We start from the raw sequence: 15,928 nt of genomic DNA on the forward strand, positions 1-15,928 counted from the left end.
TCTTTAGACTTGTAAAACACACAACTTCCTTACCAACTCCTGCAGAGGCCAGCAAAACGGGGTGGGGGATGTTAGGTCTTCAGGTATGACACTTCATTTGGGTTGTTGTTGTTGTTTTTAATAAAAGTAAATATATCTTCCCTCTGGGCCTTTTGAAAAGTCAAAGTCACTCACAGTGACATATCTCCTAATCTTTTCCAAGACAGTCCCACCAATTAGGGACCAGAAATATATGATCTTGTAGGGCATTCTCAAACTACCACAGGAGACTACATCTGATTTCCAAACCTATTACAAAACTATAATAAATAAGTGTAGCCAGCTGCGTGGTGTCACACCTGATGGAGATGTATAATCAACTCCTGAGATGGCTAAGGCCTGACCTATGCTATGATCACGCAATGATTATCAGCTGCCTGCATATGCGTGAACCTGTGGGCAGTGGCCACCTGGCAGTTCGGGGTTGGCAGCCCATGCCTACTTAAGGGCTGAGAGAGGTTTGCCCGGGGAGAGGGAGAGAGAGTAAAGAGAGACGGGAAAGAGAGAGGAAGTGAATAAAATCCTGGAATAAACTGCAGTGAGAAGAGCTCCGGTGGTCGCGGCATCCTTGCAGGTCGAGGGTGGCCGTGACAAATAAGGCAATACCGTACAACCTTAAGACCAAATACTAGATGAACAGAACAAAATGGAGTGCAGACACAGACCCAGCATCTGTAAACAACTGACATTAGCTAAAGTGTCTAAGTAGTTATGGAAGAGTAGCTGATCAGGCAAAGAAAAGAGCTGGATGTGGCCCACGCCTTTAATCCCGGCACTGGGGAGGCAGGGGATCTCTGGGACTTGGAAGCCAACTTGGCCCACATAGGGAGTTTCTGGACAGCCAGAGCTATACAACAGAGAGGCTCTATCTCAAAGAAATGAAACAAAAATAAAAGAGTTATTTTAACCAATGCTATAGAACAACCAAACATGCACACAGCTGTCTGAAACTCCAGTTCCAGGAGATTCAAGGCCCTGTCTGACCTCAATGAGCATCAGGCATGTATGTGGTATACATACAGACATACATACATGTAGGCAAAACATTCATACATATAAAATAAAATAAAAATAAATCTTAAAAAAATTTCTCAAACTCTGGTCTTGTACACATACAAGTAAATTCAGTATCAACTGAACCAAGAGTTTGAGGGGAGCCACAAATATCATGAGGAGTCATCTCTCTAAACAACAACAAAGTAAAAGTAAAAGAAAATACGGAAGACAGTTTACATGAACTTGGGTTACCAAATGCACAATCCACGGAAGTACAACAGTAAGCTATTCCTTCATCAACATTTAAAACTAGGTGATGAGAAGTCAGCTCGGTCAGGAAAGCCTATGCTGAGTCTGGACCCATCTATTACCCAGGTCAAAGCTCGGCATGGGGCCGATGCCTGCAACCCCAGTGGAGGGTGGGAAAGGGAGGACACTGGCAGGCAGATCCCTGAACTTCCTAGCCAGATAATCAATAAACTTCAGGTTCAGTAGACTGTGACCCAAAAAAATAAAAGTGGAAATCACCAGAGAAGTCAACATCAATCTCTGGCCTCCACCTCCAAACATGCACCTCCATAAATGTGTACCCACAACGTACACACATCACAAATACACAAACTTAACTTCTGTTCTTCAAAAGATATTTTTAAACGTTTTTAAAATTATTTTTATTTGGGCTGGAGAGATGGCTCAGAGGTTAAGAGTACTGGTTGCTCTTCTAGAGGTCCTGAGTTCAATTCCCAGCAACCAAATGGTGGCTCATAGCCATTCATAATGAGATCTGGTTCCCTCTTCTGGCCTGCAGACATACATGCAGGCACAACACTGTATACATAATAATAAATAACATTAGTAGGAAAATACAAATTAATTTGTATGCACTACTGGAACTGGAGAGAGGCCTCAAAAGCTAAAAGCACTGGCTGCTCTTCCAGAGGGCCCAGGTTAAGTTCCTAGCACCCAGTTGACAACTTACAACCTCTGTAACTCCAGTTCCAGGCAATCCGACCCCTTTCCTGACTTCTGCAGGTACATGATGATCAGACATACATGCCAGCAAAATTCATACACATAAAAGTAAATGAATCTTTTTTTAAAAAATGCACTATTGCTAGACATGGTGGCAGGTGCCTATAATCTCTGAACCTGAGAGATGGAGGTGTTTGAAAATTTTTAAGTGAAAGTAATAAAATAAAACCACACACTATCAATGCCTATTAAAATGGCTAAAATTCAAAGCCACAATCATGGTCTGGGCATGTAGTTCAGTCTTCAGAGTGCTTGCCTAGCATGCATGAAGCCCTTGGTTCAGTCTCCTGCACCTCATAAACTGTGGTAGCACACACCTGTAGCACAGGCTCCATGAGACCCCATCTCAGAAAAAAATGTCTGATCATCTGAAATGATAGGCACAGCCATCCTGTTCTGACTCCATTTGGGTCTGCTGAGACACTTCTCAGCCCTCCCCCCACAACAGTGACGTCTGTCCTGGCAACACATTTGCGATTTCCGTGACCCCGACGTGACTCAGCTCTACTGACAAAAGTAAGGTTCATACGAACATGAACGAAAATAACTGAAGAAGGCAGTCAAGAGTAATTGTCAGTCAGGCGGAGGTGGCACACACCTTTAATCCAGCAGTCGGGAGGCAGAGGCAGGTGGATCTCTGAGTTTGAGTCCACCCTGGTCTACCAAGTGAGTTCCAGGACAGCTAGGGCTATTACACAGAGAGACCCTGTCTTGAAAAACCAAAAAAAAAAAAAAAAAAAAAAAAAAAGTAGGGATGGAAGCATAGGCCAATGTACTCAATCCCAGCCCTGAAAAATAAATAAAACAAAAATGATAGTTTTGCCTTAATAATTCATAAGATTCAAGAAGGATTTAGAGTCTGCTATACTAAGAAAATGAATCTCAAGCGCTATTAGCTGAAGGTAAACCTTAGTCTTGGACTAACCTCCCAAAGAAATTCCTGAATGTCTGTGTAGTAATTCTGGAACACAAGGGGTCAGAAACTAGGAAACTATACGATAACAGGAAGAGAAATGTCCAGCAACCTCACTCACCGATTCTGCTCCTCCAGCTTAGCCAGGAGTTCTAAGTCGTCTGGACTCAACTTTGAAGGGGAGGCCGGCGAAAGCGCTGGTGTTGACAGTGTGGTGGATGAGGATGTCGTGTGTGATGATGCAGATGGACTGGCCACCTGACTGGCCATCTGACTGACGGTATGCGAGACTGTGTTCTTCACCCATGAGAGAGTAGAGCTCAGCTTTTCCGCCACCTTGTCTGTCGCCACCTGAGGGACAGAAGAGAAAGCACATTTTAGTTGTGTTGCGATCGATGTGGGAGGCCCCTCTGTATGCTGTGAATACAGTTTGTTATCACTGGTTAATAAAGAAGCTGATGTAGCCAACAGCCAGGAAGAAGTCGAAGTCTGGGAGACACCAGCAGTCGCTAGGGAAGCAAGCTGTGAGGTGACAGTCACGAGACTCACTAATGGAAACAGGTTAACTTAAGTTGTAAGAACTAGTTAATGATAAGACTAAGCTAACGCCAAACAGTTTGTAATTAAGATTAAGTCTCTGAGTGGTTATTTTAAAAGTGGCTGCAGGAAAGGGAGAAACCTCCAGTTACATGCAATCATTTCCACAAACTTGGTGACCCCGCTAAGTTTGACTCAAAATTCACTGAGGTGATGGGGGTTAAGCCTGTCTTTGCTACCATTATTCTAACATCCAGACTTTGGAACTTTCTTTCTTCATCTTTCTTAAGATCTACTCATTTCTATGTTAGGTGTTTGCCTGTATATATGTATATATACCACATGCATGTCTGTTGCCCTCAGAAGCCTGAAGAGGGTGTCAGATCCCCTAAAACTGGAGTTAAACATGGTTGTGAGCTGCCATGCCAGTACAGGGAACCAAACTCAGGTTCTTTACAAGAACAGCAAGTGCTTTGTAGACCAGGCTGGCCTTGAACTCACAGAGATCAGCCTGCTTCTGCCTCCCAAGTACTGGGATTAAAGGTGTGCACCACCACCACTTGGTACAAACACTGTTCTTATGAAGAGCTTCTGAGCTGGCAAAATGGCTCAGCCGACAATATACTTGCCATGAAAGCCGAGCATCTGCGTTTGATCTTCAGAATTCACACAGAAAGTAGAAGCTGAGGACAAACTCCATAGCTGTTCTCTGTCCTCCATACCATGGCACACATGCCCATGAGTGTAAACATATACAGACACACACAATAATTTTTTAAAGTCTTAGCTGTGACATATGTAGCCTTAAAGATTACAAGCCATGCAGTACTTGTATGATCTTCGAGATCTCAAATCTTATGTGACAGGGAAAAAGTTATCTTCTGAATAACTTAATGCCAGCCACCCTTAAATTTATGTATAATAATTCATTCACAGACACTAAAACACAATGCATGAAAAAAAAAAAAACCACAATGCATGTACCAACATCTGCTCCAACTTCTGACAGTAAACAGTGCTCTCACGGATTGTCCAAAGCTATGAAATGGTGCTCTCTCCCCACATCCTAGACTTCTACCTAGGATGAAAACTATGCGGGAACAGGATAATATGGAAAATAATTCTAAGACATATTAAGCCGTTCAACATAGCAGTGAAGCATCTAATACAAGAAAGATTCAGCTTCAAGAACTGAGGGGCAAGGATTTTACCCCAAGCTACCTCTAGCTTCTGTTTAGCTTTCTGTCCCCTCCCTACTAGAATTTCTTTCCTTCTGGATTAGTATTACAAAAGAGGCCATATGACCATAGTTACTGAGGAGAACGCTCACAAGAATAACAAGAAGGATCGACCCATAGGAAAGAAGCATGGGGCAGATTATTTATTCAGTTTGCTTCCTTCCAGATATCTCACCCAACCCCCAAACAATTGCTGCCAACTCACAGATCAGCGCAGATCACTACAGGAAGAAATAATACTCGAGGCAGCTGGGCATTGGTGGCATAAACCTTTAATCCCAGCACTTGGAAGGCAGAAGCAGACGGATCTCTGTGAGTTCGAGGTCAGCCTGGTCTGCATAGTGAGATCCAGAACAGGCAGGATCTCAGAGAAAACACCTTGGAGAAAAAAAAAAAAAAAACTAAAGCCAAGTAGAAATCCAACTAAGCAACAAGAAGGTGATGTTACTCTAGTGACCCTTCCTATAAAGAAAAACCTACACATTACTACAAATTGTGACATGACAGTAATTTGCATTCCAAAGGCACAGAGTAATATTTAAAGCCAGAAAACTTAACATATGGTCAGAGAGGCTCCAGAGATGACAGAACTATGGGTTACTGCCGTCACTCTTGATTGCCCACCAGAACTAACTTGTAAGAACCTACTGCTGAAGACGCCACAGACAGCCGCCGGGCGCAGGACAGAAACAAAGCTGGAAATGAGCTGGCAGCGTCTTCCCTGAGGCTCACTTGCAGTATTGGAAGGTGCTGTGTATGCTACTGTGAGGTAGAGACAATGTCACCAATAGTTTCACTTGTGGACCTGACTGTTACAATATCAACCCGCCAGGGAGAGGTAGAGACAATGTCACCAATAGTTTCACTTGTGGACCTGACTGTTACAATATCAACCCGCCAGGGAAGTCTGCCCACTGGAGCAATCATGGTATGTCCGCTATGCGGATAGCTACCCACTCTCTACTTAGTGCTCCCACAGGAAAGAACTCACGCCTAGCACTGTAAATCTGGTCACCAGCCCATGGCTGGGAAGGCCCTAGCAAAGAACTTACTATTGTTATTTTGCTAAATGGACACAGTGTCAAACTGCCTTCAAGTACTAATGTTTACACCACAGGAAAGTGCTGACCTCAGGCTGTCAGTGAAGCTTCTCCCTGCAGTGGGCAGTGTAACACACTCACAATTAGTAAAGTGCTGGGAATAATGGAGTGTGGCGTGCCTGACCTTAAACTGGACATCTATAAAAGCCCCTCTGAAGTTCAGGAGATATATGGAAGATGTAAGAGGCAGGACGGGAGCTGAGAATAATGATGCTTTCTGGGGTTAATGAGAACGCTTGGCAGGTCAAGTCGCTAGTTACCAATTCTAACAACCTGAGATCAAGCTCTAAAATCCATAAAAGGCCAAGCGTCAAGTGTGTACCCACATATACAAAACACATTTTGAAAAAGAACCCTAGTGTGAAAAAGTGTCTTCTAGACCTGACGGTCATTGTCCTCATGACCACGACAAAGTCCTGTCCACGACTGGCGCCGTCACCATTTCATCATGGGGGGGGGTGGCGGGGCTCAGGGAGCTGATCCACCACCCACGGTTCAGCTAATGGGGGTAGGGATGAGGAAGGGGTTGTTTTCATTTGTATAGCCTGATAAGTTGTCCGTGTTCCAAAAAAAATAACCTGACACTCATGCAGGCAACAATATTTAAGCTCTCAATTATCATTAAATTATTAAATAATAAGTTAAATATTAAACTATCCTCTCTCCCACTCCCATGCACAGATGAAAAAGTGGGGGGAGGAGACTTGTTGGAAGGAGAGCTTAAGCAGGGGAGGTAAGAAAGGAGGATACAAAGAAACAAAATTCATCATACACACGTATGAGATTGCCATAAACATACCATCTCCTAATGCAACCACTAACTCAGAATATACTCAGTGAATTCCAAGCAGTCATCTTTATAATCCTGTTAGAGAGAAGTCCCTAACGGAAGTGAATTATTGCAAAGGCAAAAGCAATCTACTATTTGTTCTAATTTATTAAAATGAATTACTTTACCATGCCTCTTCTGTATACTGTAGCAACAGGCCTCCATTTAGAGAGTTTGGAATAACCAAAGGCATAATTCTGACATCCACTCGACCTTAAAGAAATGAGATTCGGGCTGGAGAGATGGCTCAGAGGGTAAGAGCACTGGCTGCTCTTCCAGAGGTCCCGAGTTCAATTCCCAGCAACCACATGATGGCTCACAACCATCTGTAATGAGACCTGGTGTCTTCCTTGCCAGTAGTACATTGTATGCTTAATAAATAAATAAATCTTAAAAAAAAAAAAAAGAAATGAGATTCGGCCTCAGCACTAAGTAATGCATTAATATTACTATTTTCATAATTTCACACATTCTATGTAATTTAATTATCTTTCATACTGACTATGCCCTAACCTCCCTGGATCATGAACCTCACAATGCAAACATGTTGCAAGTTCTTGTCCACATCACAGACATGCTACATATTTATTCTTGTTGAAATAGGAAGCGGCCGCGGGGCTGCGTCCCCAACACCCCGGCCGCTTGGCTAGCTTATGCCCGAAATAACAACACACAAACTGTATTCATTTAAGAACTGCTTGGCCCATGAACCCTAGCCCTTACAGGCTAATTCTCGCACCTGGACTAGCCCATTTCTAATGATGTATGTAAGCACCCCAAGGTGCGCTTACCGGGAAGATTCTAGCCTCCGTCCATCATGGTGTCTCTGCTCCAGAGCGCAGAGCTGTCGGGTCTCTCCGGGAGCAGAGCAGAGTCTGACCTCACTTCCTCTTCCGCCCAGAATTCTATTCTGTTTTCTCCTCCCATCTATGTTCTAAGCTATGAGGCCAAGCAGTGTGTTTATTACTTAACCAATGAAATCAACAGATTGATATATGACACTCCCACATCATATTCTGAGAAGTGAACACTCAAAATGTTAAAATATCATCAAAAAGGACAATTATACATTAAAGAGATACAAAGTACGATTCGATCTTTATGAAACTTCCAGAATGGGCAGATCCAGAGACCTTGACGGCTTAATGCTCTGTGTCACCTCCCACCCCTCTGCCCCTCAAGACACCAGTGCAGTCAGCTGGGATGAGGGCCAGGAAGGGTACGGGTTTATGGTCTTTACACACCATGACCCACTGACTCCCACCACACAACAGGCCAGAAAGGGTGCAGGTTTATGGTCTTTACACACCATGGACCCACTGACTCCCACCACACAACAGGCCAGGAAGGGTGCGGGGTTTATACACCATGACCCACTGACTCCCACCACACAACAGGCCAGTGTTCTGGTCTGGGGATCTGAACTTCCACACTGAGAGCTATAATCTGTACTGTCAAATCTGCCACCAATAGAAACTAGCTCTATTAACTCTGGAAGAACTAATTCAACACACCAAACACCTAGCCCATCTTGAAGGCTTTCAAGGGACCGTAACCTCACACCCTCTTTCAAGTCCAATAAGGATATCAACAGTTACGGTGCCAGGAACAAAAAGAGTAAGGCAGCCAGAACAGACAAGAGACCAATAGGCTCTGGACGACCCAGCCCAGCTATCACATTGAGTAACAGTCAAGGACTGCAAACCTGCGACTGCCTAGTTCGTCCTAATACTGCTATCAGGGTGGCAGACAGCTGAGTCCCAAAAAGTTAGGAGAGACCTACATGTTTGTCCCAGTCAACATGACCTCTGAAAACAACATTCAAGCAATTCTGACTCTTGCCAAACACAAGCTTGAATATACAGATGTGACTCAGCTGTGCAGACCCTGCAGCGGCCACTGAGACGCATAACCAAAGTCAGGCATTGTCACACATCCCTTTAATCCCTACACTCGAGAGGCAGAGGCAGGTAGATCTCTGAGTTCCAGGCCAGCCTGGTGTGAAACAAAACAAAACAAAAGTCATACAACCAAAAGAAAAGGGTCCATACGTTAAAGAACTTCCAGCAGGCTCTCAATGTGATGCACCTGTTGTTGGCTGCTGGGGAGATGACCAGGGAGGTCAATATGGAGTTACCTAACAGTGCCAGTGTGGCTGCCTTTGAGGGGTAGGTTGCACAAGCCAGATGCTCTGCACCCAAAGAGGCATGGTGGGCATGGCACAGCCCACTGCTCAAGACCTGGCCCTGTAGGCATCACCTGACAGCTGTTCCTGATCTGCTCACCCAGAGGTCAAAGTGCTTACCTCACAAACTTGATGACCTGAGTTCAAGCCCAGGAGTCCAACCTCGGTTACATGAAACTGTCTTAAAAAAATAAATGAAACTGTAAAATGCTTTTGGTCTTGACATTTACATCTTCGTATCGACTTTATAGTGTCTCTCACCCTTTTCTGCCACTTGCTTTAGGCTTACACTGCAGCCTTTTCTCATTCTCGGCACTACAAGTACGGCCCTGTGACATTATACCCTTCATTTCTGACACACACACTTCACGCTCTCTTCTTTGTCTGCTTTCACTGCTTTTAATTTTTCTTCAAAACACTTTTAGTTTCTCTTGCAATTTCTTTATCCAATATTATTTTAGGAGGATACTGTTTAATCTCTAGAAATTTTTATATTTTCCAACTATTTTTCTAACTTTACAACACAGGTTATACAATGATAGAGCTACTGGTTTCTAACTGAATTCTACTGTGGCCTGTAAACACAAGCTAAAGACCATGTCCCGTCCCAGAATGTGGTCTGGATGGGTTTGTCCTCAATCTTAGAGCGTGTTTTCTGCATTCAGTCACCCACTTCTGGTGCTGCTCAGTGGCAGTCACACATGCTGGAGTCTGTAGTCCTAACAGTGGATCCACTCAAGGTCCAGGTTTTGCTTGTTGGTTGGCTTTGTATTGAGACGGGGTCACATGTAGTCTGGGCCGGCCTCTAACTCACTACTTTGCTTTGCCTCACTAACTGTAATGTCTTTTTTTAGAAATGGCTATACTCTGTTAGGTAAGGACTATCTTTATTCCTGGTAACTCCCTCTCAAACCTGCTTTGTCTGAAATCAATACAGCTACTTCAAATTTCTTTTGATTATTTAACAAAGTCCAAAAGGCAAACAAAGAATCATGTGAGGTATGGTGGCAAACATTTGCAATCCCAGCACTCTGAAAGCTGAGGCAGGAAGATTCCAAATTCAAGGCCAACCTGAGTTACATAGTGAGATCTCATACCTCAAAGGAAAAAAAGAAAATCTCAGCACTTAGGAGAATCTCTGTGAACTCAAGACCAATCTGATCTACAGTGAGTTCCAGGAGACACCCTGTTTCCAAAGAGAGAGAGAGAGAGAGAGAGAGAGAGAGAGAGAGAGAGAGAGAGAACTAAAACTTTGTATATAAAATCCCTCTGAACAAGAGTTTTTCCAAACAAGAGTTTTTCCAATAACTACTGTACTGAGTTAAAGTCCTAACAACGCAATAAAGTTTTAAATGTTTTTTATTTAGTTAGTATAGGTGTTCTGCCTGCATACAGCACAGACACTAAGAAACAATGAATGGGATCTCTGTGCACAACACCACCATTCAGTAAAGAGGCGGGGTATAGAATGGAAAAGGATCTTCACCAATTATATATATATATATGTATATATATATATATATATATCTTCACATCCAATAGAAGGCTAGTATCTAAAATACATAAAGAACTTTTGAAAAAAAGACTGGATATCAAGAAAATAACCAAGCTGAAAGCATGCAGAGAGAGAGTTCTCAGAGCATGGTGTACAGAAGCATGCAGAGTTCTCAAAACAGAGGAAACACAAATGGCTGAGAAACATTTAAAGGAACGCTCACCATCATTAGTCATCAGGGACATGCAAGTCATAACTACTTTGAGATTTCATCTTATACCAGTCAGAATGGCCAAGATCAATAACACAAAAGATAGCCCATGCTGGTGAGGATCTAGAGGAAAGAGAACCCCTATTCATTACTGGTGGGGTGCAAACTTGTACAGCCACTATGCACATCAGTGTGCAGTTTCTCAGGAAGCTGGGAATAGATCTACCTCAAGATCCAGCTGTACCACACTCTTTTGCATATACACAATGGACTCTACATCCTACTACATAAATGTAGACATTTGCTCATCCATAATCATTGCTGCTCTATTTACAATAGCCAGAAATCGGAAACAGTCTAGATGTTCATCAGTTGATGACAGGATAATGAAAATGTGGTACATTTACACAATGGAATATTATTAATTGTTAAAAAGAATGAAATTTGCAGATAAATGGATGGAGCTAGGGGGAAAAAATCATCCAAGTGAGGTCACCCAAACCCAAAAGGAGAAATCAGTATGTTTTCTCTTATATGGGGATATTGGCTTTTAAGCCTTTGATATGCATGCTACAATCCACATAACAACAGAGGTTAGGTACCTATTAAAGGACAAAGGAAGAGAAGAGGATCTCCCTAGGAAGGAGAAATTAAAAGATATATAGTTATGGGAGGGAGGATTGAGTGTGAGGAACAAATGGGAGGGAGAAGGGAGAGTGGGGTGACAGAGAAATAGGAAGAGAGCGGGGCTGGGCGGCTTAGGGCGGAGCAGCAACATGGCGGCGTCTGGAGCTGGTGACCCTTTGGGTGATAAGGATGGAAATGCCCCATTGGCTCAGCGGGATAAATTGACCCCAGGGCAAGTGCAGTTTATGCGGCAGGTGCAGCTTGCCCAGTGGCAGAAAACACTGCCACAGCAGCGGACCCGGAACATCGTGACTGGCCTGGGCATCGGGGTCATGGTATTAGCTATTTATGATTACACCTTCTATTCAGTGGCTCAGAAGCGTTTCCTTGATGAGCTGGAAGATGAGGCCAAAGCTGCCCGAGCCCAAGCTTTCGAGAGGGAGAGAGCATCAGGACCCTACTGTAAGGACCATCTTCAAACTGCTGGAGCTCCTGTACCCCTTAAATGATGCCTGGCGATCTCACGGCATCGCTGGCTTCCTAACTTCGAACTGTGATTGAGCCCAAGAAGCCAGAGACTGTGCGTCTGGCCACTACCGGGTGGGGGGATTGCTCATTTCACATGCAGTTTGTACAGTTACTCAGCCTTCTGATTTCCTTGCTCGAGAGGTATGCGACCTTGCCTTTCCTCAAACTTTGTGGTTTACCCATTCACCTCCCAGGAGCCCAACTGTTAAGGGGGAGGGTGTGGTATATCTGCAGAGTTGGAACCTTAAGTGGGAAAGATGGGGTCAAGTTAAGAGAAATAAAATGAGTCATCTCTCCTGGAAAAAAAAAAAAAAGAAATATGGAGAGAGAAAACTAAGAGCATTTAAGAAGCCGTTGGGAAACTCACTACCATAGAAGTTTCCTAAAATACATACATAAATGAAAGAAATCAAAATGGTGCCATCAAACAATGGAGGTGACAATGCCCCAATTAGATTATCTTCCACCAAGAAATGAAACCTTAAGTGCCAGAAATGGGTAACATCTAGTTGAGTGCTTAGCCAGAGGTCACAAAGAAACCCCAAATATCTGTGGCTATTACCAAGGTTATTGGTTGCTTTCAACAAACTGATGAGAAGGCCTTTCGCTGAAGATAACATAGTTCATCAAAAACAAACTCAAGCTGGTACCTAACTAGAGGCTTCACCCCTGCTGGCTAGTGTTCATGGTGCTGGAAGGTACTCTGTATGCTACTTGAGGAGAAAGGCAACCATCAACTCAGCTACAAACCCTGCCATCTACAGTGGTGACCAGCCTACAAGATACGCTGGTGCAATAGTGATACAAATGTTGTGAGCGTTATCAACTACGCTATGATTGGATAGAAGGCCCACTGCATGAGATGGAACTCATGTCAACCATGCTATGATTGGATGTAAGGTCCACTGCATGAGATGGAACTCATGTCTGACACTGCAAGAATTATTAAGAACCTAGGACTGGATAAGCCATGGGCCTACAGGAAAACTGCCATTCTGTTAAAAGTTAACAGCAATAAAATGACTTCTAAAGGCATTCTACTACACACAGAGATCAGTGTCTCAGTCATCATCCAAGAAGCTTCTTCCTAAGTAGATGGGAACTAACACAGAGACTCACGACTGAACAACGTGCAGAGAATGAGAGACTCTAGAGCACTGGGTCCTCAGCGAACGCCTCCATCAAACCCTCCCACAGGGCTCTGGGAGCTGTGTGGAAGAGGAGGTGGAAAGGCTTAAAGAGCCAGAGGGGATGGATGACTCCAAGGAGGAGTGTCTTCCAGACACAGAACTAATGCACATTCAAATTCACAGGACTGTGGCAACACACAGGCCTGCAGAGGTTCAAGCCAGACAGGATTTCACTGGTCAGAGGGAGAAGTGGGCATAGGCTCCCACCCTAACCAAGAAACTACCTGCAGTTGACATCTGCTTGCAAAGGAAAAATTTGTTTTCTCCACAATGGAGTCTCACTGGGTGTATTAGTCCCACTTAAGGGTGTATTAGCTCCCATGCGCTTCCATAGATGACCAACACAAAATAGATTGAAGGGTATTTTTGTAGACTTTTTGTCCCAAAATGCTTTGCTTGGGCATTTTTTTCTTATTGGTCCTGTGTTTGTCTATTTGGGGTCCACTTTTTATTGTTTTTCCAGTATGTATCAGTGTCTGAAAACTATTTTTCTCCCCACCCCCACCTTATTTGGTTTGTTTGGGGTTTTCTTTGGGTGGGTGGGGTTAGTTGGTTTTCAGACACATAATATAACTCTTGTAGACCAGGCTGGCCTTGAACTCACAGAGATCTCCCTGTCTATAACCAGGAATCTTTCCCAGCCTCTTGTTCCTGTTTGGCAGCAGTGTTCTGTGTGCTGTCTGCAGCTGCCACACTTTCTCCCCATCTGAAGACACTTCTTGGCTATACTCAATATTCTGAATTCAAGTATGGTAAAACCACAAATGAGTGCTTTTTCGTTGCTACTTGGTATTGTCCCCTAATTTTAATCCCCACAATGCACTATGTCTCATTATACCATTATATTAGTTATTATTCCTTAAGAAATAAACATTTTCTGAGAATTCACCACACTGACATCCAAAGGGGCTGCACCAGGTTGCACTCCCATCAGCAATGCAGAAGTGTTCCCTTTTCCCCACAACCTCTCCAGCATAAGTTGTCATCAGTGTTTTTGATCTTGGCCATTGGTATAAGATGGAATCTCAGAGTTGTTTTGATTTTCATTTCTCTGCTGACTAAGGATGTTGAACATTTCCTTAAGTGTTTTTCAGCCATTTTAGAAACAACCTACCTCAAGACCCAGCAATACCACTTTGGGGTATATACCCAAAGACTTCTCAGTTGTACCACAAGGACATGTGCCCAACTATGTTCAGAGCAGCATTGTTTGTCACAGCCAGAACCTGGAAACAACCTAAATGCCCCTCGACTGAAGAATGGATAAGGAAATGTGGCACATTTACACAATGGAGTACTACACAGCAGAAAAAATAACAACAGCTTGAATTTTGCAGGAAAATGGATGGAGCTAGAAAACATTATTTTAAGTGAGGTGACCCAGACCCAGAAAGACAATTATCACATGTACTCACTCATAGGTAGTATTTATACATAAAGCAAAGAAAGCCAGCCTACAAACCACAATCCCAGAGAACTTAGACAACAATGAGGACCCTAAGAGAGACATAGATCAAATCTACATGGGAAGTAGAAAAAGACAAGGTCTCCTGAGTAAATTGGGAGCATGGGGACCTTGGGGGAGGGTTGAAAGGAGGAGGGGAGAGGCAGAGAGAGGAGCAGAGAAAAATGTAGAGCTCAATAAATATCAAAAAAAAAAAAAAAGAAATAAACATATTACTCAGAGAACAAAAATATTGTCATCTAAAAAAGGCCTCCTTGGGACTGGTGAGCCGGCTCAGCAGGTCAAAGTGCCTGTTGTGCGGTCCTGGCTGCCTGAGCTCCATCCCCCAAGAGCCAGATCTCTTAATCCCAGCAAACAGAACACCAGGAAGCTTGGTGCCAGCCACCCTGGCTTCTCAAGGTGGGAGGAGAGGAATGACTCCTGAGGGTCCATCCAGATCCCCAAACATGTGTGCATTCACACACATGTGTCACACACACACTTTCACGCATAACTAAATTAATTAGAAAGCACACTTAGAGCTGGGTGGGTACAGCTCAGTGAGCAAACAAACACTCGCCGAGTGTGTGAGGCTCGGGTCCAACCCCAACAAAGGGGGAAACGCACAGTGAGCTAGAGAGAAACTTCACACACTCTATAAACCCTCTTGCTATAAAGACAAAATTACCTAATTACTAAGTAACACACTTTAATGAAAGAACTTCTAACAACCCCATATGGCTATGACATTTAACAATCTCTGAAGTACTGTATTCATTGTTAACGTATAAATTTTGGTCAGAGCTGACAAGCAGCCTGCCTCTCCTGCTAAAGTAGAAGAATGTTAGCCAAGTGTGGTACACATGCCTATAAGCCAGCACTCAGGAAGCTGAGGCAGGAGGATTCCAAGTTCAAAACCTGAACTGTGTACATAGCAAAACGCCTTCAAAAACAAAGATGAATAAAGAAGTTCATAATCGGGCAAACTAAGCATGTCCTGTCACCACACACAAAGTGGGGGGTGGGGGTCCATTTTAACCGTCTGACTTGTGTTTTCTAAAGATGGCCTGTGTTAGTTCCCCAGGACTGCCATAACCAAGTACAGCCAACCAGACAGTTTAAAACATCAAAATGTCTCTCAGTTGTGGAGGGTAACATCCCAGTGGGGCTGGGGTGAAGCTCCAGGGCACAGTGCTGTCCAGCATGGAGTGGGGGGGGGGCGGGTAACTTAGGCTACTGAATTTGGTACACACAGAGACTGTGAAGAAAAACTAAGTGGAGATACTCTGGCTGACAGCATTCACTCCCAAATATGCATCTGAACACACTTTAAATGACCCTGGGCTGAAACGCAGGCTGGAAGGCAACCAACTCCTCGGTGTTCTATCCAAAGCCCTGACTGGCAGGAGACACTCACTCACACACACATGGCTGTGCGGTCACTAAGTGCAGGAGACACTCACTCACACACACATGGCTGTGCGGTCACTAAGTGCAGGAGACACTCACACACACACACATGGCTGTGCGGTCACTAAGTGCAGGAGACACTCACACACACACA

At 43.9% G+C, this 15,928-nt stretch overlaps 1 protein-coding gene across 2 annotated transcripts in view; it reads right to left on the minus strand.

The window, feature by feature from the left end:
* Evi5 (ecotropic viral integration site 5) overlaps window positions 1–15,928 on the minus strand; it is a 119,054-nt gene that overhangs the window by 79,758 nt on the left and 23,368 nt on the right. For both annotated transcript variants that reach the window (XM_050155723.1, XM_050155724.1), the window contains one exon: window positions 3,102–3,331. In XM_050155723.1, coding sequence (XP_050011680.1) covers window positions 3,102–3,250 — 149 coding nt within the window. In that variant the 5' untranslated portion in view covers window positions 3,251–3,331. Of the gene's footprint in view, window positions 1–3,101; window positions 3,332–15,928 lie in introns of those variants that run through there.

The sequence above is a fragment of the Alexandromys fortis genome, unplaced genomic scaffold, assembly GCF_014885135.2.
Source record: "Alexandromys fortis isolate MF-2015 unplaced genomic scaffold, M_Fortis_MF-2015_v1.1 scaffold_87, whole genome shotgun sequence".
NCBI lineage: Eukaryota > Metazoa > Chordata > Mammalia > Rodentia > Cricetidae > Alexandromys > Alexandromys fortis.